This window comes from Ornithodoros turicata, chromosome 5, assembly GCF_037126465.1.
Source record: "Ornithodoros turicata isolate Travis chromosome 5, ASM3712646v1, whole genome shotgun sequence".
In the NCBI taxonomy this organism is placed as follows: Eukaryota; Metazoa; Arthropoda; class Arachnida; order Ixodida; family Argasidae; genus Ornithodoros; species Ornithodoros turicata.
Window position 1 is genome coordinate 41,733,777 of NC_088205.1, and position 23,921 is coordinate 41,757,697.

Genomic DNA, 23,921 nt, shown 5'->3' on the forward strand with positions numbered 1-23,921 from the left:
TTCCGCTGGCGCCGTCGTTGTTGCAAGTGCTGTCTGCTCATGTTTCGCTTCTTCCCGGCAGCTTGGTGCTTCGAAGCACTCTTCAGGCCATGCTTGTTCATCTGTGAGCCAATTAGGGCCGTTCCACCACTTGTCGTTGGTCGTGAGTGTAGTCGGTCGAAGACCTCGAGTGACCATGTCCGCGACGTTTTCGGTCCCAGGACAGTGCCTCCATTGTGTTGGCTTCGTATACTTCTTGACTTCGTTAACTCTCCTTTGAACGTACTCCTTCCAGTTCTCACTCTTACCGTGTAGCCAATACAGTACGATTGTCGAGTCAATCCAGAAGAAAACTTGTTTGGTGCCTGGGAATGCGTCCATCAACATTCTTGAAATTTTCACAGCTACAACAGCGGCTTGGAGTTCCAACCTTGGAAGCGTCTGCTTCTTGACTGGTGCTACCCTGGCCTTTGCCAGCACTATGTTTGAAGAAGCAGAGTCCGATGTTTTAATAACCAGGTACGCAACGGTGCCATATGCGTTGCAACTTGCGTCACAGAAAACATGCAACGATACATTCGTCGTCCACATGCCGTAGTACCTGTTGATCTTGATTTCGGTAAGGTACTGTAAGTCTTCATACCACCTTTCCCAACTCTCCTGTAGGTCCGCCGGAATAGGTTGATCCCAAGTGAGACTTTGTTGCCACATTTTTTGCATGTAGATCCTTGCAGCGATCGTATACGGTGACATAAAACCTAGCGGGTCGTATATGCTTTGAGCCGTCTGCAACACCTTCCTCTTCGTCCATACAGCAGGCCTTCCACCTTGAAGAAGGTTGGTAGCATTGTAAAAGAGGGAGTCCTATTCCGTATCCCACTTCATTCCCAGAACCTTTATCACGCGGGAATCTGCAGCGAAGGGCGAGACTTCCTCCGGGTCCTGCAGGTACAAAGCGTTCAGCCGTGCTGAGTTGGAGGCCCATTTTCGCATGTTCATGCTTCCCTTCTGCATTATATTCTTCACCTCGTTGTACACGTTGATAGCGGCTTCCTCGCAGTCAGCACCAGATATAAAATCATCGACATACGTACAATCGTTCAACAGTCCTGTTGTTTCCGGATACTCTACTTCGGACTCTCTCAGTAACTTGAACTCAGTAGCTTTATGTAAGCTCTGAGCCTTCGTAACCTTCGTAACTCCGGATGGTCCTCAACTGCTTTCTCCTGCGCGCTCGCGTATCGAAGGTCCTTAGTTGGTTCACTTGCACTCATGATGTGCAGAAAGAGCAACAGTACACCGCCGTTGAATATCGAAAAAAACGAGAAATGGGTACATGTCACATAGACGTCTGCGTCTATGGAAGCTTGAACGCCAGCGGCATCATGCCCATTTTACCACCGTCAGCATCAGCGACGCAAACAAAAACAAGTAATGAAAAGGCACAAAACAGCAACCTACTGTCGTCGTCATCAACACAAGCAAATTAGACTTCGCGAGATGTCAGCAATGTGTGTTTTCTTGTCCGAAAACAGGTTCAAAGAGACCCTCACCGGTTTCCAAACAGCGTAGGCGTACCGAAAATTACCGCCCGCAGCCTACAGCACGTGACAACCGAAGTAACCAACGAAAACTCGCGTAAGGACAGCAGAGAGGGAAGGTTTCTCCTGGTTTTCTTCGTGGTGAAGGGGAAAGACAGTCGCCAAAGAGCCCAGAGACTTCGTCAAACAGAGGTGACCAAACGAACGTATTTTGTTAAATCGAGCGCAAAAATACATTGGCGTCTATGGGGACGCGTTCGTGCAACTGAAATTTTTCGTTAAACAGAGGATTTTGTTAAATCGACGTTCGTTATTGAGAGGTTCAACTGTATTTATATTTCCGCTATTTGAACGATTTTCAACTTCATATTTTTCAGGGTGAATGCTTTAGTACAGAGGAACAAATTGAAAATGATTGTAGGCTTGTCAAATAGCCTTTCCTGTTCCCTTTAAGGAGATTTGCCTGCACCTGGGCATTGAAAAGCCCTAGAGAGCTTCCACACATTTCCGGTAAAGGTTTAACCCTTGCCGATGAAATTCTTCTGTAGGTGACAACGGAACACTGTTCTTGTGGGATTGGCGCACCGGGTACAACTTCCAACGTCTTCAGGCTCCCGTGCAGCCTGGCTCCATTGACAGTGAAGCTGGTATCTTCGCCTGCTTGTTTGATATGAGTGGCAGCAGACTCATCACCGCTGAAGCCGACAAGACAGTCAAAATCTTCAGGGAGGACGACACAGCGGTAAGGCACTATCTGCATGTGTGTAAAGCTTGAGGCCAAGCAATCCTGCCATGTTGCCAGTCTTGTTCTATGCCAGATTTTTACAAAATGAGAGATAGGTGGAACCTTGTGTAAATTTTGGGATTACCATATTTTCTCAAAATCTAAGACAACCTTTTTTTCCAAAATCTCGTGTTCCAAAGTCGGGGGTCGTCTTAGGTTCGAATATCTGCACCACGACGACGTCAGGGGAGAGGCGGCAGCGGGCGCCGAGATTGGGCCAATAGCGCGGTGCGACCAATACAGAGTAGTTTTGAAGCAGAACTATGGCTTACGCGGGTACGTTTTAATGAGGTTTTACTCTATAAAGGAAACCGCAAGCTGTAGGGCCACATTCACGCAGGTGAACTCTCTGGACCGACTCCCAACCGATGCCTTAACAACCAATTGGAGATGCTGCCGCCTCTCTGTACACACGTATTCCAACTCAGCAGTTGGCAGTTCCATCCCTTGGAGCTCTACAAAAGGCGGGTACATGAGAAAGAGAGGAAGTGTCCTGGAGGCACGAAAAATTATTTATAGATGAAAGCGAGGGAGCTCTCTCAAAACTATGCCATCTCCGCCACTATACATTTGTCAGCGTTTGTCTATCGAAGCTACGTGTCTGCTTGCCTGCGTGTCTTTCAGCCGCAGAGGGCACTTTTGTCAGTTCGAAATTTTAGCACACTGCTCCCGTAATGTTAGGCTTGAGAAACACAACCCCCCTGTTATAAAGTGATGCTTTTGGAGTTGTTGCAGTGTCTTGAAAGCTTCTTGATGTCATGTTATGTACCTTGCTTGGAGACTGCTGACTACAAATTAGTGCAATTGCACGTAATTGCACCTGAGCTGTTCGAAACCTGCCCAGTAAATTCCAACTGGGCAATTCCAAAAATCTGAAAAATGCAACACTGCTGTGATTGCAGTGATATTGCTGATGTTGCTGTGATGTATACAAAACGAAATATCAAAGTTGTCCTTTGTTTAATCTTCTTGACAGCTGTTTTGAAACTTTTTTTACATGCTGTCAAGCAAATTATAGTGCACAACTCAGCAGTGTTCAAGCATGACTAAGTAGTAGTATTATATAATTTGACTGCATCTATAAAACTAACAGTGCATTACAAGCAAGTATAGTGTATTATTAGTAGGGTCTGCGGTTTTCGGGAAATATATTTTGCCCAATTCGGGGGGTAAAAAACATGTGGAAAACATCAGCATCCAATTCGGGTGTAAAATTTCTGTTATTATATGATACAGGTAAAAATCGGGTTTATCAGGCTTGTTATACATATCACAAATGTTAAAAGAAAACAGCTCTTAAACTAAGTAATAACACTGTTTGAGACAAAATGAGGACTGTGTTAAAAGGTCTATGGCAATTGAAACCTGCAATGAGTGGAATGGTAATTCAAATCTGCATGGTGATGCAAGCCTGCACATGGATTAAAGTACTACTTCGCGCAATTGCGACACTGTTACAAGTCTTTACGCGACAGAAGTTCATTACGTTCAGCGACTCATTGGCAATTCTGCTTACTTTGGCTCCTGACTCCTTTCTTTTCAGAACTATATAAGTTGCCACTAAGTTGCTTTGCGCAGGGCGTTACTTCGGCTGCGGTGCGGTACAGCCATCCGAAACAGGCGCGACACACGCGGAACTGCGCGAAGCCACGCGTGCCGCAGCATTTTCCCGAAGACTTCTCTACACGCGCGCGTGGAGACTTTACGCTGGAATCTGTCGACTACTGATATTCGTGCACGAATGCTTGTGGTCGACGAACGTGGCAACATTGGCACGCGTCACTCACTCTGTCTGCGTCCCATGCGTTTCGGGTGGTCGTCTGCGGGCGTTTCTTCGCCACGCAAACAAGGGCACGGCATACATGTGACGTTTTGAAGCTGGGAAAGTGTGTCCCATGCGTTTCGCCCTCACGGCTGCGGTGTCACCTCCTTCCGTCGGTGATCCCTCCATATATTCCACTAACGCAGTCGTGCGCCGTGCTTCTATGCCGCGTGACAAAAGGGCCCCCGGCTTGGGTAGAAATCGGGTTTTATCCGAATCCCTAATGTGCGATTCAGGGGGTAAATTCGGGGAAGAATCGGGTAAAACCCGAAAACCTGATACGTAAATTATAAGTAAGATAATGACCTGCATTTTTTGCATCTTCTAAAAGTCATTTTTCTCTGTTACTCATTTAGACTGAAGAAAGCCATCCTGTCAACTGGAAGCCAGACATACTGAAACGTCGCAGGTTTTGATCCTCACGGACCCTGTACAGAATCATTGTTTTAATAAACACAGATCGCACATAGCATTGGGTCAGAAGCATGTTCTCCTTCGCGCTCGCATGTATCGCGGGTTGGGAGGGGGGAAGAAGGCGGGTCTTCTCAAAATTTCAGAATTTTAGTATGCCAGTCATATAGGCTCTCGGTAGTGTCAATATTGACATTATCACTGCATTGCGCGAGCGTGAAAGAAGTACACAAATACCGCGCAACCACCGATGGTAGGGAGGCAAAACGGCGGCCCACTACCGCCCATGTAACTGTGAAATACGTCGAGACACTGCTGGAAGATGCCGCTAGTAGCACTGGACAACCGAAAGCACGCTATATTCGCCAACTTTGTCATATTTGCTGTAAGGGGGGGAATTTATTGGCAGAATAATAAAGGAAAGATGAAAGGGGAAAGGTCAGCCATACAGCATGCCGGCTTGCTACTCCCTAAACAAAAAATAAAGAAAGAAAAAAGAAAAGAAAGCTGCTGTAAGGTTTGTCATAGCATGTTTGTCCAGCGTTTGTTAGCGTTAGTTCGAGTGACAGTATCGTCCATTGCGTCAGTGGACCATCACCCGAAAGTGTGGACAAATCAAACAAAAGCACTGCAGTAACTTCGATAGCAGTGACGGCGTTGCAAAAAGCAATCACCACGGTCGCTGAGACGCGGGTGCGCACATTACGCGATTTTTTGTTTTCTTGTCATTTTTAGTGCTAAACTAGGGGTGCGCAAACTATGCGATGGGGCAAAATATGCGACTAAATACAGTCAAAGGGTCACATGTACCTTGAGCAGTGGGGAGGGTGCACAGCACGCGGTTTTACCTGATGCTCTTTTGCGTGAGCGTGCAGTACTTCTCCTGGATGCTGTACGTCATACTAACCGTCTGCATTGCGCCAATGGCGTCCTTCGACTCAATCGAATTTCCGCGGAATTTTGAGCAAAATAAGGGATTCCGCGAAATTCTGTGCCAAACGAAGGATTCTGTGATGAATTCCGGATTCCGCAAAATTTCGCGGAATCGCGGATAACCCAGGGCCTTAGCTATAATCACTAGGGAGAAGGACTGTGGAGGGAGAGCAGCTTGGTAGGAGGACACTGAAAACGCAAATAATTTCCTTTCCTTTGTTGGAGGTATCCCACGTGTACTTGACCCTCTTGACCCACTGATCAAAGCATTACAAAGGAAGTTCCTTCCCTGAACTAGAGGCTAGCTGCTCCGCAGGGCGGTATTCCCCGCATTCCACCTGGAAACGAGGTGAAGGAAAAATGAAACTGTGATGCCCAGGAGGAAGAAACCTGCAATCAGGTACTGGCATTTTCAGCATGTAGCACCATATGGAAGAGTATAATTCTGAGTTTTTCGGAACATGCCGAATTTCCACAAAAATATTTGGCGGGTCTTTTTCGGCATTTTAAGGCAAATGCCGAAATCACGGAACCCTACATATATCTTCAACACTACCACATATCTTTTGACAGAGAGAGCATAAAATGCCATGCAATCACAAAAATAATGCATTTTATGTGGCACATTATTTTCATTTACTGCAGTGCTACCTTTCCTTGCTCCTGTTTGACTTTTCCTCTCGTTCCGGTATATACCTATAATGCATGTCCTTTTAATCGCACTCTTCTGTCTTTCTTACCTCACTGTAATTTCGCGAGCACTTTAAATACATTGAAAGACATATAGTTTTGACATTTATTGACGTTCCATATTAGGACCTCAAAGAATCTGCCAACTGGGACAACAGTGAGAGCCTGTCTGACCGTTGGCCATCCTATAGGTGTGCGCTCTAAAAGGTAAGTCACTTATTGGCTCGTGACATAACTACTTGACGGACAGACTTTTGCTGCCACACAGTGAAGAATTTATGCCAGAGAAACCTTTGAACAAAATTATTCACTGTGTGGCAGCGGAAGTCTGTCCGTCAAGGAGGTATCGCGTCACACGCGAGAATATGAGCCATCCGCGAGGCACCGTCGCTGCCAGTCCCCAACAAATATTGAAGTGGAAATCTTAGACTAAATGCAAAACAGACGGAGCTTCTCCAACAGTTGTATGATTTATTTGTGAAGAGATTTGCTGGTCTGTACCATTAATAAAATTACACGCAAATGCTCCCCGTGAGGGATTGTTGCTTTCAGCCTCGGATAAGTTGTCAGAACACAACCGTGGCTCACGACATTGCATGATAGTCGTAATCGAAAACCATAGGGTGTCTTAGGTAGGAAAATGTGTAGCAAGCTGATCCCTCTACTGCATCACGCTGCTGTCGTCAGCAGCAGAGTTCCCGTCGTCTCTTTCTGGGTGCTGCTCGATGAGTCTTCCTGGCGGATGCAAACGTTGTGCATTTCGGCCGATTCTGTAGCTCAGCATAGATTCCGCTTGCGCGCCTAGGGTGTCTGCATGCGCGTTCACCTCCGTCGTCGTTGACAGGGTGGGGACTTCCTAGTGACGGGGCCGCGCTGGCGCCTCGGGGCAGCCGCCATTTTAGGTCATGTCTTTCCATCTTTCGTTCGTTTCGCTCATGCGAATACAATACAGAGCGCAAAAACAAGCGAAAATGGTGGTGCGGAGACACACATACAATACCAGGAATTTATGCACGAAACACAAAATAACAGTAGTTTGCGTTGTACTGGTCCAACAAAACAAAAGCATGTTTCTTCCAACATGACTCCGGAACCTCAACGTTTTTCTGCAGAACAGTATTTTATGTCTGACCCGGCACACACCCTGGAAAATATACTGAGGATACAGTGTTTGAGCTTGACCTCCCGTCCAACGAGGTGTCCATAAAACCTGTTACAGTGGACGTGCTCGTTTATGAGGAAGAAAATGGACTAAGAGCAGCCCACTGCATTTCAAAGCACCACGTCGATAATGGACATTTTTTTCCCAAAATGAGGGTCTCAACTGCACTGCAGCTGTTTTGGGAGGCACCATCGACAATTCGCTATTATGTCAAGCATGGAGTTTTAGAAGGTGCTGCAACAACAGCAGCCTGGCTTTTTGAGCTTGTATTCGCTTGGTACACTACTATGTCATTACGTTCTGCCTCTATAGCACTGAGCCATGAGCCTTCACAAGCCTGAGAAGCACACCGAAGCTATTAGGAAGCTGCACCAAGTAATTACAGTTATAGTAAAGCTCAAAGTGCGCAAACCTCTTTGGATTATGGAAGCCATTCCAAGCAAGCATACTTATCTCGACTAATGTGATATCGAAACTGCAAGGTTACCTCCCTACTCTTGTAGCACATATTTTGCCACGACGTTGAAGCAACATTGTCACAATGTGGAGCAACGTATAGAAACATTAGTTAACATTATTATATTATTCTCGCTTTAGCGTGCATGGAGGCGAAGGCTTTTGAAAATGCGAAGGTACTGTAATTCATTTTAAGTGAAATGGTGCAATCTTGATTTCTAATTTTCATGCGTTTTACCGGCCGCCGGGAGAATTCCGATCACAATATGCGAGCAAGCGCTTTCGTGGCAATCGTTACGTCGATGTTTTGTTTACATGTCGTTCAATGGGAGAGCTGACGGGAACTAGCAATTCGATCGCAATATCGGAGTTATCGTTCTATCGAAGATCGTAATAAATGGGCTCGACTGTATTACCAAAAGTGGGCCAACGTTTATAAGTTTTACAATGTTCCTGCAATGTTGTACTGCAAGGTTTCTCAAATGTTGCTAAGGAATAGTGTCTGTGAACATTCTTTAGTCACCTTCAAGCAACATTACCCATCTAAATATCTGACCGTACCCTAGTAGCACAATAGTATGTTGCAAGACCTCTGTGAAAATGTTATCCCAAACATTTTCAAAAACGGTGCTACTGTCCTCTTGAAAATTGCTTACAGCAAAATGATGTTGGGAAATGGTCCTGCAACTTTGAGACAGTATTACAGCCATAGTTCAACACAAATACAATATGGATGTGACATTTCTGTAATGTTTCCACAACATTGTGACAGAGTTAGAGCAATATTTCTCTAACACAAATACAATATGGATGCAACATCTGTGTAATGTTCCTGCAATACTGGACAGCATTACAGCCATATTTCTCCAACACAAATACATGCTACTAGGGCTCTTGAATATGCGGAAATATAAATTTGTACTTGCAGGAGGATTCCTGCAGGATTATCTGGAAACTTTGTTTTCTGTTGTTTGACTAAAAAAAGGCAGTGCGAAACGCTTTGGACTTGAAGCACGCATTGAAGGTCATAAGTGTCAGCCAATTTCTAAAGACACCAAAGAACACCAGCTACAATGAAGACCTACCTATGAGCTACCTGAGCTCACAGGTGTCGAGTCTGGGTACTGGGTACTCTCCCAAACAAAAAGCTGTGAGACGTGCCGTGGATCCCTTCTAGCGTCTGCTTCCACTGATGAACAAACAACGATGTTAACAGAGTTTGTCCCAGGGAATATGAATATGATGGCAGTGTTAGCGGCCACACAAGAATGCGAGCAGATTTTCAAGGCAGCATCTGATTCGTGTGATGTTACTAAGCTTCAACATCCGCTTCAGTGCTTGCACCAACTTAGTCAAAGCAAGCTTACAAAGGCACTACTGTTTTGCGATTCCCACAAGGGCTGTCGTAATACATTTCTGAAGAAGTTTGCTGGCGTTCGTCTTCAAATACGGGAACCAAAACAGTGCACAAAGTTCCTAAAAATGTGTACAAGCAAAACCTGTGTGGCTGTGGCCTACCTTGAACCAGTACATAGGGCCCTGTTTTTTCAGTTTTTTTTCTGTTATGATGTTTTTGTTTGTGTTATGTTTTTTGAAAATCTCTTAAAAAATTAATGCAGATTTTTGTTCAAAAACACCAGCATTTTCACCCGCTCATGGTCTAGCGTACTGTGTTTTTTATCAGCTATGACACCCAATGTGCTGAAGGGTCTTTCTGGCATTACTGTCGATAAGGGTGTGATCAGGAACTGTTTCGACAGTTTCCTCAAATCGGGATATTTTCGGTTGTCATTCTAGTACTTGAAGATGTCTGCAGAGGCAATCAGGCTTTCGGCGGACTCCGTAGGCGCCAATTTTAAAAAGAAACAAACAAACGTGATTGATGGGTTTGAAGATTCAATTCGCTGTTTTTCGCTGGAACTGGGGTTCGGATTCCCGAATCTCGAATACCTGCCTAGGATTCGAGGATTCGGTTGGCCCATCCCTAATGAATATATGTCGGCTGTTAAAACTCTCACATGATTCTTGTGTCTTACGATGCGATGACTCGGTCTGGAAGGGCACATTTACCAGTGCAAGGTGGCATTCAAAGTCTTCAAGTTTCTCTCTTGACTCGACATAGCCCACCCATCTGTCATCCAATTTTACTAACTCCTTGAGGTGCTGACGGAGCAGTGGCTCCTCCTTATGCTCACTTTGTAGAATAGCAATTTCAGAGCCCTCAGGATCTGAATCCTCATTGGTCTGGCACACACAATCCTTGTTTAGAGGAATGTACACAGTCCAGATGAACATTACATGCGCCAAAAAGTCCCAAACACAACTGGAAAGTTTAATTCACAAAACAAATTCAGCTCATACATCAAGGAGGAACGGAAAGGACAAAAAGGGGAAAGAGCAAAGAAACACGTTCAAAACAGGGGTGTCATAAAAGGGACCGAAGGTCAGAGGCGGTTGGTTGACACGATTCCCACAACCAGGAATCGCCAAATCAAAGAACCCCGAATATTTTACAATTCCAGAAGTAGTGTAGAAATCTTTATTGGGTCCTGAATTATCTACACTTTCACCAAAATGGAGGAACCACTGGCAAGAGGAATGTGGAAAATAAATTTGTTCTTGTGGTTTTTAATTTCAGTCTTCTCAAAGTATTGACGCGCAATGCGGATGAACAAGAAAGCAGACAAAAATTTTGGGTCAAGAAAGGGAAATGCGAATCAGTCAAGGGCATACACCCCACAACCATTTCCTAACCCCCATTCAGGTTTTCACTATTAAATGGTTTAATTACCACTGCTGTTCTCGAGGGATTACAGCATGAGAGCCACCCAACGATACAGAAAATTATCTGCCGAAACTTAATTCAGACTCGAGCGCGACCATATAGAAACGAAGTCTGAGGGGAAAGGGGAACTCCACCCGATCGGGTCGGAAGCGTTCAAAACTCTCGTGCCGAAGTCACATGACCGTTTTCCGAGGCTTGATGTCGGTGAACCAGGTGATCCTCTCGCCCCTCCTCCTGTACCAAGACAGCCTCCGAAAAGATTCTCCCCATGCAGGCACCCTATGCTAGGGTACAGGGATGGGCATAAGTAAATTTTTTGAGTATTTAAATATAAATACAAAATACTTTGTTGAATACTTTTATGTAGGGCTGTGCCAACCGAATCCACGAATCCTCGATCCACGTATCCTAGGCAACGGTTCGAGATTCAGGAATCCGAATCCTAGTGCCCAAAACGGGGAATCGAATCTTTCGGATCCACCAACCACGTTTGTTCCTTTCTTTTTCAAATTGGCGCCTCCAGAGTCCGCCCAGAAGCCTCATGGACCGACGGGTGTTTTCTTGTTTCTTTGTTTACACTGCTCTGGACCGAAAGAGTTCAGGCAGGAACTGTTACATTACACGTTTAAAAGTAATATGGTTTTGCTTTTGATTGTTGCTCTAGCTTTATGGAAATAATTCAGGCTCGAGAATTTATGTATTTCTTGTAGTCGATGAACAATATGTAAATGAACTATGTGGGTATATTTTCTTCAGAAACTGAACTATTTTGTTGTTGTTGTTTTTTGTTTTGTTTTTTGGTTTTCATTAAACAAATTTATCATATTCTGCTTCAAAACACTTTTCAGTAGAAGTTTTTCTTTCTTAGCTTTTTAAACTGTTTTTGAAGAAAGGATTCGAAAGATTCGAGATTCGTAAGATTTGTGGATTCGCAGAACCTTCCTTGGATTCAAATTCGGATTCGCAAAATTCTGGATTCGTCCCATCTCTACTTTTACGACTATTTAAATACAAAATATAAATACATGCAGTATTGAAATACCATAAATACTGTGAGGAAGATGTCATCCGGGATTAGAGTAATAATGACGATCATAACAAGAAATCAGCAAGGAAGAATAGCATTTATTTGTTCGATTATCATGTCGATTTTAATACTAGAAGTTTCTCCAAGTCTGCATGTTCTAGACTTGTATCTTATGTTCGGCCGTAGAATCAGATTCGTGAAGGAGAACACCTCTCCACAGGTGCCGATGAAGAAAGGCTTGCATTAAATTTGACGAAGATACTTCCTACAACAACGCAGTCTGGTAGTCCCGACCGTTGTCCGCAACAACAGTGAAAAACTGGCCCTGTAAAGTGGTTTGTCGAATGTGCGTGCTTGCGAAAACATGGCATAACTGCGCGGCTCTCCAAACTCTGCTCTGCCCTTCTTACCGAAAGGTCAAATGATTCCTTCGAAATCTAGGGAATTTTACTGTCGTGATACTTGTAACGAAAATTTAATTATCTACAATTTTCCCTGTCTCAAGCAAAGAAAAAACGACAGAAGGCCCATGTGCTCGCATGTACTGTCTGCTTGCGACACGCTTGTGTGAAATCAGCACCCTGTGGTTTATCCCACCTCAAATCTCTAGGTGTTGCACGGTCATTTATTTTGGTAATAAACACGTGCAGCATATGGTATTTCTTTAAGGGAAATATTGGAACAACATTTCTGATGGCAACCAAGGAAATATGGGCTGCAGAACTACTGACAGGCGATTCCAGACAACCGTGTCGAAAGCAGTACATCCACTCTCGACAGGGAACCACGGTTTTGTTTTCCTTTCTGCGTCCCAATAAGACGCCCTTGCCATCTCAAGTTTGTTTGTTATGAGAGAAACTGTTATAAAATGTTGAGTGTACCATGAAATCACGACACAAACACAATGAAATCAAGCAACTCAGGGAAAAGGTGCTGCTGACACCAGGGGCCCTATCCTCGTCAAAAGTAATCGACCTCGATTACTTTACGTCACAAGCTGTAGGGCGGGGCTGCCACGAAATACTCCGCCCTTAAATCCCGCCCGTTTCAATTGAAATTTATACCTAGTTTTCCTTCGCAGCCTCTCGGCCCCCTCTTGGCCCTAATCTCGGACCACTGATCTCGATTGTAAAAGGCTGGATCGCGGATAGGGAGCGCGAGCGTGAAGAAACCGGCCGCCATCTTACTGTACCCACAACAGTCGCCGCAGCGATCATGGCAACTTCTTGCAAATACGGTCGTACCAACTGTACTGGCAAGGTTACAGGGCCTAAATTTATACAGGTGAGTCACTCTTCATCAAGGAATAAATAGGCGTCCATTCTGTATATTTAGTTGACCATTATGAAGTGTTTTTTTGCCCAAAACGAGCACTGGATGCAGGTTGCTTGATCGCTCTTCCGACGTTCAATCGAGCACACTTGCATTTTACCCGGCGGCAAATACAGTTTGAGTGCATAATATGCTTGAAAGAACATGTTACATTACACAGGTAGTGTTGTCATCAATATATGTGCGAGCACTCGAGCGCTTTTTTGCATGCATTGCTAGCATGGTACACGGTGTTCTCTGCGAAAGCAAGTGCCCCATTCATTTCTTTGAATTACCTTCACGCACAAGTTCGGTATTATGTCATAATGAGACCACGATTGTCACCTTTTTTCATGTATTGGTATTGTTTTGTGCCTTGGTTTTATTTGTGACAAAGAATCCTACGTAACGGTGGTGTGGCGCGACTTGAATAAGGCCTTTGTGTCTGAGCTGTATTGTCAGCTTGTTACGATAGTAATAATTTGTAGCGTGTCGTGCTATTTGTAGCAGTTTTTAAGGCAAAAGTGGTCTCTCAATACAGGTTTCGTCATGAGGGTTACCCGGTGAATAATCTGTGCAGTGTGATACGGCTGGGTGTACAGGTAAGTATCACGTTCCTCATCCACTGGTTTCTACTTTACAGGAAGGAACAACCTCAGTGCACGCACTGTGGTTAGCCTCTCTCAGTTTTGCGTATTTTCTTACATGTTCACATCGGAAACACACCTTACACTTTAGGCTCCTTCACCCAGCAATATAATAATTAGAGATTATAATTTATAATTATTTTTAGAATAGTTCTTAATCTTTTTAATTTTTAGAAGACTACAGGGATTGTAAACCATGTTTTAACCCCACAGGACCCAGCGTATCGTATTTGCTACGCCGATTTCGAAACCTTCCAGTTCCCAATTATACACAAGAAACACTGTGGAAACCCCACTGTATCAAATTTAGTACTCCCGAGAGAGTTTTCGCGTGTCAATTGTTCATGTTGCTGACGCCAGGGGTCTTGATGTTCTCTTCGGAAAATGGCAGCTCCCAGCGAGACGCAAGGCGGCATACCACCGAGATCGTTTTACTCGAAAAAAGGTAAATAACTCCTTTCTGACTGTAAACAACGCGCGAATGCTGTTTCTATGCCATTGACGTATCGTTTGATGTACTTTTTAGCCAAGCGTGCTGCTTGTGGGCTTTAGCGATAGCGCCTACACTTTTGCGTATTATTTTTGATACAGTGGGCTATGCATGAAGTCGTATTTTCTGTATCAGTTTTGCTACGTCGCAGTCGTTACTCAGGTATCCTGCCGTATGATTTGCTACCTACGGCTGACAGAACCAAACATCTTTCAGGTGTAACAGCGAGGGACGTTCTAGAAAGGATCGCACACGGTGACGATGTCAGCGACTTCAGTGATCTGTCGGAAAGTGACGACGAGGAATGGAATCCGCCAGACAACTGTGCTCCCGATGACGACGAAAGCGATCAGGAGGTTCAGGCGGACGGTGACTGTGGTCCTACTATTAGTTCATCTTCACTCCCAAGAAATGGGTGGGAAAAGGAGCTGCTCAAGGCTTCTCATCCGGAATTTTCAAGAACATTCGGTTACGTAGATGAGCAGGACACGCCAATAGCTTTGTTTCGAAAGTTCCTAACCAAGGAAATGCTCGAAATGCTTGTGCAACATACAAACCTGTACAGCACTCAAAAATGCGGAAGCTCGGTCAACACCGATCTCCAAGAACTGGAGCAGTACATTGGTATGTACTTACAGATGGGACTTGTGAAGATGCCAAACGTTAGATGCTATTGGGAAAATGGCACAAGACACTCCCCAATTGCAGACGTCATGTCACGAAACCGCTTCACGAAACTCATGAGGTCTCTGCACGTCGTTAACAACTTGGAGGTTACTGACGGACAGAAGGAGGACAAGCTGTGGAAGCTGCGTCCTTGGCTAACAAAGCTCCAGCAAAACTTCCAGGCCATCGAGCAGGAGGAATGGAATGCAGTCGACGAGATCATGGTGTCATTTACCGGAAGGAGCCATCTAAAACAGTATATTCCCAACAAGCCGGCACCATGGGGATTCAAGCTCTGGGGACGAGCAGGCACAACAGGTATCCTTTACCAGTTTGACGTCTACCAAGGCCACTCCAAGCAAAAGTACACATTTGGACTTGGAGGTGATACTGTCCTCAGCATGTGTTCTGAGGTACCGCCCAACGAAGGATTCAAAGTCGCCGCTGACAACTTTTTTAGCACGCTGGACCTAGTTGACAAGCTGACAAAAAGAGGCATTCAGTATGTGGGGACACTTCGTCAAAACAGAATGAGAGACTGCAAAATGATGGATGAAAAGTCACTGAAAAAACGTGGACAGGGATCATACGACCACCGCGTCAACAACCAGAAAGGCATTGCCGTTGTCCGCTGGTTTGACAGAAAGGCAGTAACACTGGTGTCAAACTTCGTGGCTGTTGAACCTGTCGAAACTGTAAAAAGGTACGATAGAAAAGCTAGAGAGCATGTTGACGTGCCACGACCCGCAATAGTTGCTCTCTACAACAGCTTCATGGGGGGCATTGATCAGCACAATTACCAGGTGTCTCTCTACAAGTTCAACATCAGGTCGAGGCGCTGGTACCTGTACATCTTTTACCACACAATAATTATGTGTGTGGTAAATGCCTGGAACATCCATAGACGACAATGCACACAACTGAAAGAGAAGCCCATGAAGCTGAGAACTTTTATTGCTTCGGTGGCTGAAAGTTTGTCGCTTTCGGGAAAGGCAAGGAGAGGAAGGCCATCGTGTTTGCCATCGCCTTCGGCAAAGAAACGGAAAGTCTCGTCAAGAGGACTCCAAGATGATGTCAGGAGGGACGGAGTTGGACACTGGCCTCTAGTCACGAGTAAAAGGCTGAGGTGCAAGCACTGTGTGCCAGAGGAAAACCACTTCAGCTCAATCAAATGCTCTAAGTGTGACGTAACCTTGTGCATGAACAAGGACAGGAACTGTTTCTATGAGTACCACAAGCCCTAAACCTCTAGCAGCAAATGTCCACAGAACGGGTCAGAGAAAGCCCACTGTATTATATGTGATACATAAAATATCTCCTCATCCAGTGCTGGTTTTGACAGAATTTTTTCATGAATCAATCCTATGACTAAAATAGAACACTACAAAAATACTTCTGTATTTTTTTTTCATGCTATTTTAGGCGCGGGCCTTGTGGGGTTAAACTGATGTTTTAACATTTGTCCAGTGCGTTTATTAAACAACATATTCATTTTTAACTGGTTGCACCCAAACCAATGTTCTGATGTATTATTTCCTTTGTTGTCGATGCACCATAAAAATTGGAATAATCATCATCAATGCAGGTTACTTCACAGCTGCCTCGACATACTCAAGAAATGGGTGCAGAACCTGCGTAATGCCCACAAACTTTGACTACCACAGCACCTCCAGAAAGTAAAGGCATATGTGTCACATGGGATTTTTAAAGGCATTCACAGTATATAATACCTTGTATGAACCGTTGTAGACCTAAGCAGCCTTTACTGTACACTCTCAGAAATTGAAACTTGTCAGGGAACTGTGATAATTGTTTCAGTTAATAGGCACGCACATATACGCTATAAGAAGAAAATTATTTATTGAGAATGCACTTCTCTGGCTACTCATGTTGTTTACATCTACTGTTGATCACATTCATTTATCACATATTATACTTATATATTATTATATTATCACATATGCGATCACATTAAATTTAAAATTTAGCATATATGAGAAAATATCAGGAGGGAAGTTGCTATTCATTGCGCATTCCAACCTAAAATTGAGTGCTACAAATTTAGAGAGCATACCTGACCATTGTCAATCCTAAAATATATATTGCCATTGTAGCAAGGTCACAAAACAAGAAATGTAGTCTTTTGCGACCTCCCTGCACGTTCATTGTATCCTGAAACGCATAAGTGCAAGAAATAAATCTTGAACTTGAATAAACTTGATGTTGTATAAACTTGACATAAAATTTTGAATAATATAATGAATGATATAAAATATTGAATAAACTTGAACTCATATATTCTCTTTACTCATCATCAGCGATCTTCATTACAAAAGCATATCGTGTTAGACTTTTTTGTTTGCGTTTCGCAGACTGGGTACACGAGGGCCAAAATGACAGTATCACAACTGTTTCAAGCTCCAAATAGTCCTGTTGCAATTTGAAGACCATATGTGGAGCTGCATTTTTTGGAACATGCTCCACATAATAAGCATGACAAAGTCAGCACTGGATAGCAGGACCCTGTCGCCAAGCAGCTTTTCTCACGCTGCAGTTGTATTCAACAAAAGCATGTGAGTGCTGGAGAAGGACATTCAGTTTGGCACAACCGCGCCTGCAAATAATCAGAACAAATACAGGAAGAAGCAAACAAACATAGAAGGGCTGTACTTCAAAAAGAGATAAGTCCTGCGTCTCAAGGAGGTGTTACCACTTTCTAAGTCACTTAATTGATTAAGCTTACATCACTACCTGATTAACTGTCCTAACGAGTGTGATCTAATTGCGTGAAGTAATTATTTGGGCTGCTTCGGTGTGTCCATATTTTCGAGGCCGCTGTCGTTTACTAAAAGACTCTTTCTAAGGCGATGCTTGATATAAATCATAGTAAACGCATACACGGCTAAAACAACGGCTGTGATTCTACAGAACGATCTCTTTCTGCCATGCAAGTATACCTTTCCCGGACCGTTCTTTATGGAATAATTTTTATCCAGAACGCAGTACGGGATATTATATACATGGTTGTTGTTAACCTCAAGTCGTTTCTTATTGAAATATCGGCTGGAAAACGTGCTGTAGTACAATCCCCAGCGCTGCACTGCAGTGACGGTCTAGTTTCGGAATGCAAAACATGACGTAATTAAGAATCGAACGGCAGGACACCTGTGAAACACTGTTAGGATACATCAGTATACCGGCACCTTACAAAATTGTGTGATGACAAACAACGACCAATGCTTGCAGCGCAATAAATACTCACAATCTCTGTTGTCTCCCATTGTTTTCTATGGGCACACAGCACTTTAGGGCCCACCAACATGACGGCCCGAAGGCACGCCTCTCCCCCACGAGCCCCTCTCCCATGCGCGATCTCGCCTTCTTCCCATGCATTTCTCCATTTCTCCCTATTCAGCGCATCAAACGGCGGCGGCAGCCATCAGACGTCCCACAGTTATTAGCACAGAAATATCTCTCCCCATACTTGGCGCAAAGTATAAAGTGTCTGGGCCCACTGTGCCTAAAGTTGGATGATTGTTTGGATCCAAGTGGATTACAGACTCAAACCAAGCCATCCAACTGGCAACTTGTCCAAGCCAAGCCTGAATGCTCCTAATGTCAACAAGAAGCACTGCGAAGGCGAAGATAATGCGAAATCGTCGGTTTGTGAATTGAGGAAACGTATTTTTCGAAGTTCTTGATCTACAATATGCTGCGCAGTTTTGTGAAATTGGTGATTTGTGGCTTCCGAGCTTCAAGCCTTGTTTACGTCGTCGCGTTTGTTGGAGTAGTATTGTCGGTGTTGTGGCCTTTACATTTGCGTGCCATTTACCACTTCTACCATGAACGATGACCTGCGTTCGTTTTTGTGAATTCGTTTTAAGTTTAGCGAAGTGAAGTACGCAGCATATGGATCATCGTGCTAGCTGCATCACGCAATTGAACTATGAACAGATGCATCAAGTTTTTTGCATCGAATGAACTGCGCATGTTGACAGTACTTGGCACAGAGCTCTGTAGGTCGATGTGCGATATCACAATTTGCCGTGATTCAGGCAGAATAGCTATTCGGATGCACGAAGTAGAGGGAAACGTGTAGGTGAATGAGAGAGCAACACACAACTTTGTTGCAACAAAGAAAATATGTTTATTAATGCGAGTCAAGATTTCATTAGAGAACAGTACAGTAAAATTAAGCTGTTTCACGGGGTAGTCAACAGACATGTAGCTGCTGCTGCCAAGGAGCATGTAAAAACGTAGTTGTGGATGGGATGCTGTTCTAGAGCGCTACGTCTGAGCAAACTATACTTGCGTCTGTCTTTTTTAAGTATGCTCCCTAGAAAAGGGGAGAAAAATGTGGAGGTACAGTCTTTCAGTTTCCCATCTGTAAATCAGGATGACATCAGGTCCTGCTGATGCATTTGGGTGTTATAAGCTTCGTAATTTTTCTCTGTGCAACCGGACCTCGGGTAAAGGAAGTCAAATATACAGTTGTCACAATTAATGGTCACAAATGCTGAATGTTGTGATATCAAACCTGCCTTGCATAGTTTATTTTTGCACTAAAATAATTTTACATCATACATACGCATTCATATTGCCACTAATTAGTAGATATGATACATGATTGGAGTTCAGACAGAGATCATGTACAACCAAAATTGGGGCTCAAATGATTCGGGGTAATAATCAGTAGGAGTTGAGTTTACCTTGAAAAAGTCAGACCGTAAATATAATGTTGTAGGTACACAGGCTGTTCGACACAGGTAAACCTCTATATTAAAAGAATGGATGGTGATCATGAGTGGTCTACTTTATTGTATCAAATACAATTAACACACAATTTATTAATGGTCAGTATTCCTGCAAAATATTATAATTAATTGAGATTCATAAAGCGAGGCTTATAATTTTGCAATAAATAACGAAATGGGTTTTTGTTTGAGAGGGCACTGTTAATAAAATAAAGGAATTTGTGAATTTCATCAATCAAGAGATGATTCTATTTTGTTTCAGTGAAAATACAATTGCATTGACTTTCTCAATAACAAGCTGTGACTGTATTACACAGGAGCATTCAGCACGCCACACTGGACTGTCAGTGTTGGTACTCCCCATATAAAAGAGATGATCGACTGAGCAGCCACGATGTAGAACATGTTGTAGCACACAGCTGCTTGATGTAGACAGTCGTAGTGCCCGCGCACTTTGCTGGAGATTCTTGCTTGGTTTTGGTATAATTGCACAAAGATTTAAGCCATAGTTTTCTGGTTAGTACACGAACTTTAGTCATTTTGGTCAACTTTAGTCATGTAACATGTGCTAGATGAATATGCCTGACACAAACTATCTGGCCACCCTTTATTGGCTTTTCTGGCTTTTAAAAATTACATTTATGCAGCAATCATGTACCTTTAATTAGTACTTTACTTTTTAAAGGATTTGAAAACCCTTGCTCAAGCAAAAAGTAAGCGGCAAGCAGACTTTCAACTGAATGGCCCAAGTGAAGCCGTTCTTGTGTCATGGCTTCATGGCAAATGCTTGAAGAGGTTTGCATCTGAGACATACTTTGCTCTTGGTATACTCTTGCGTGACCTGCACACAAGCAGGATAAAATTGAGAAAATTCACAGAGAACTACAGAGACACACTGACACTAAAAGGAATTAAACATTGTAAGCACCTGAACATGTATACTCTATTGACCTGTTGCCGGAACGCTAGGGCATGCACCAGGCTTCAGTACAGCTCAACTGTGTCCACCATAAAAGAAGCATTGCTGAAAATGAGTGGAGCACATGAGGTCGTATTTGCAGTCAGTGTAGGATTTCACATTCGCTTCCTCAAGTCGCTGAACTGTTGTGAGGGCGACAAATTTTCATTAACAGTGTTACAGAAACAACAGAAGTAGTGCCATCTTTATCTTTATGTAGCACACGCATAATACACCTTCAGATTTGTCGGAAAAAGCTATAGGATCTCCTGCTGCAAGTGCATGCATCCCAAGAGCCTTCCCGAGTGGAACTGTTAATGGGATGGTGCTTGCCGTATTCCCAGAGTGAAAATATCCGAGTGATTGTATTATCTTGAGGAAGATACAAGGTGCTCCTATATGTGTGTGTACTTGTTTCTGAAATGAAATTATTTTCTTAGTAACTTGCATTGCTTCTTTCGGTACCTTTTCTCAGATGGTTGAACAAAGACATGGCAGATGGGATCAAACAAATATAAGTAACTGGGATAAGGTGGGTGCTAAGCGGCATGCTACCTTGCGGCTTGTGCCCTCTAGTCAATGCTGTGTTAGTAAAATATTTCTGATGTTGAAATTTATAGGTTTTGGGTGAATGTTACAAATATAAAGCTGTGTTTGTACATATTGGCACTCTGATGTACAAAGCTGCACAAAGCTGCAAATTGTTGAGAGAGGTGCTGACACGTGTCGCTACGGCGGGATTGACAGCGAGACCAGCAAAGAGCCAAATCGGGTTCGCAGAGATAAATTTTCTTGGGCATAATTTGGGTCGAGGCACCTTGTCTGCGATGCCAGAAACACTTGAGAGGATCCGAGATGCTCCCCAGCCCAAAACGAAAACACAAGTGCGATCGTTCCTTGGCCTCACCGGCTATTATCGGGAATTCATCCCAAACTACGCCGCAATAACGGCGCCGCTTACGGAACTGACGAAGAAGCAGAAAAGTAATCAGGTGGTCTGGACCCCAGAGCATGAAACGGCATTTCGGGAACTAAAGCGAATGTTGGCAGAGCCACCTATTCTACGGCTGCCGGACTTCAGCCGGTCATTCACTCTGAGAACTGACGCTTCGGAGGTGAGCCTAGGGGAGAGAGAGAGAGATTATGGTTTTATGGTGAGCCTAGGGGCCATATTACTTCAAGAACACGAAGGTGTCTACCACCCCGTTGCCTACGCCAGCCGAAAACTTCTTCCCCGAGAGGCAGCGTATTCAGCTAGCGTGAAGGTCTGGCGCTCGTTTGGGGGATACAGAGATTTCATATCTATTTGTACGGGACACAATTCACGGTGCAATCAGACCATGAACCACTCAGATACATCAATCGATCAAAGCAGTTGAACAGCCGCATACTCAGGTGGAGCTTGTTACTTCAAGAGTACGAGTTCCGAGTTGAATATATCAGAGGTAGTGAGAACGTTGGCGCAGACTACCTCAGTAGGGTTGAGGTAATATAACATTGTTGTGAACGCGATTCGGAACTGAGCATCATTTATCTGTGGGAACGACATTGTATGTCAACCACATTGTATCCGACCTGAATGCGGGCATAATCAGAATTGTTATCCTATCTTCGTGTTTGATGACTGATTTTTTTATGGGCTCCGTAAGCACTTATAAGATGTGTGTTAAGATACTGTTCTGTATTGTAGCATTGTATGAGGCCTGTAATTGTACCCAAGGCAACATATGTTCACCGTATCATGTTTTTGTTCAACAGTTGTATCACATTGGGGCGATGATGTGAGTCATATCGGGCCTTACGATCAGTGAAGGACAGATGTCAGTCGATCAAAGAAGTAACGGTAAACGTTCAACACAACGTTTTCTGAAATGGGGGGACGTTGTCATGATCGTCAGCCATCTCACTCCAAAAATAGGGCAACAGACCGTGGTCTGGCTCCCCCGAAGTGTTTGGCGAAAAATGTATGTGTGTGGGGGACTCTGTTTATAGAGGTCATTGTACAAGTGATCCGGAGTCTTGGGCTTGCGGTCGTTAGAACCATTAACTCAGGCTGACTTCGGCCGACCGTGGGATTGTTTAAGGGAAAATCACGTTGTGCCTGTGTGTATCGTATATCTTCCCGAGGTGTGTAACGGGAAACGTATCTTCGCGCACTATGTCTTCCTCCCCCGAGGAACGTAATAATAGGCCTGTAGACTCTAAGGCGCCACACATAGAACAAGTGTCAAAAACAAAGAGGGAGAAAGAAAAGAAAAAAAAAAACCTCTGGGATCGTAGTGGGATTAAGAGTGTGGTTGGCAAGGTGTGGCCGCGAAGTGAGGACGGCTGAGGCCGTGGTGCCAACTCCGGACTTTGTGTATGAGAACTCCGCGATGCGATGGACTGAGTGCGAATATGAAAGAACTGATGTTCTGAGGCTGGAACAACATAGAAGGGACAAACATCGCAAGGGAGCCGTGTCCGGCTGTGGACTTTCCAGACATCAAAGAAACCACCAGCGCAAGAGTGTCGTGACCCATCATCGTCGACCATTCCACTAGACGCACCCAGCACCCGCCTTCGCAAGAGTCCAACAGATATGTACCACACCAGTACTGTTGCACTGATATCGTTGTTAGCATTTGTTATATTTCTCAGTAAAATGTTGCAAATGTCTACTCTTTGCTAGCCTCCCCATTTCCTTCTCGCCGAGGTCCAAATTACCTGCACGATGTGGCGTCACTGCCCGGGAAACTTAAACTAAGAGTGGACTGGTCTGTCCCTACTAGGCCATCCCCTCGGAGTTGGTGACGAACCCGACCACATTTCGTGACACTACTATGATCCCCTTTCGAAAAAGGAGTCGATGGAATGGTGCAAACCAGCAGAAGCACCCCCAAGAAAAGCCAAGGTCACACAATCCACAAAGATCATGGCAACAATATTTTGGGATTGTCACGGGATCCTCCTGATCGACTTCAAAGAGAGGAACACCACAGTAAATGCGACTTATTATGCTTCACTCCTGCACCGACTGCGAGATGCCATCAAGGAAAAGAGGCGCGGCAGGTTGAGTCGAGGTGTCCGGTTGCTCCAGGACAATGCCCCTGTCCACACGGATTCTGTTGCCAAGGCTGCGCTGAAGGAGTGCGGCTTCGAAGAAATCCACCACCCACCCTACAGTCCAGACTTCGCACCGAGTGTCTACTTCCTGTTCTCACACTTGAAGAGGGATCTCAGAGGACAGAGATTTCAAAACGATAGTGAGGTGCAAGAGGCAGTTTTCCAGCATTTTGCGGACAAAACTTCGAACTATTTTTGTCAAGGGTATAAGAATGCTGGTTGAAAGGTGTCAAAAGTGCATCGAAGTTAAGTGTGACTATGTCGAAAAGTGATACACTTTCCCAGGTACATACTGGCGATATCGCAAATTGGATGTTAGGATATCCATGGGAGCTTCACAGAGAGCCCGTTTACGTAGAAAGTACATCCATGCGACTGCCAGATTCCTATTGTTTTCACA

The 23,921-nt window shown here is 44.2% G+C and overlaps 2 protein-coding genes across 2 annotated transcripts in view; both read left to right on the forward strand.

Annotated features, from left to right (window-relative positions):
• Positions 1–4,595, forward strand: part of LOC135394400 (pleiotropic regulator 1-like) — a 47,857-nt gene extending 43,262 nt beyond the window's left edge. The window contains exons 11-12 of the mRNA XM_064625128.1: positions 2,069–2,262; positions 4,483–4,595. Coding sequence (XP_064481198.1) covers positions 2,069–2,262; positions 4,483–4,542 — 254 coding nt within the window. The 3' untranslated portion in view covers positions 4,543–4,595. The remainder of the gene's footprint in view (positions 1–2,068; positions 2,263–4,482) is intronic.
• A 9,324-nt stretch (positions 4,596–13,919) lies between these two features.
• LOC135395585 (piggyBac transposable element-derived protein 3-like) lies at positions 13,920–16,002 on the forward strand. Its single transcript, XM_064626702.1, has 2 exons — positions 13,920–13,993; positions 14,255–16,002. Exons 1-2 carry the CDS (start codon positions 13,933–13,935, stop codon positions 15,946–15,948), a joined length of 1,755 nt encoding a protein of 584 aa, XP_064482772.1. The 5' UTR covers positions 13,920–13,932; the 3' UTR covers positions 15,949–16,002.
• The last annotated feature ends 7,919 nt before the right edge of the window (positions 16,003–23,921 follow it).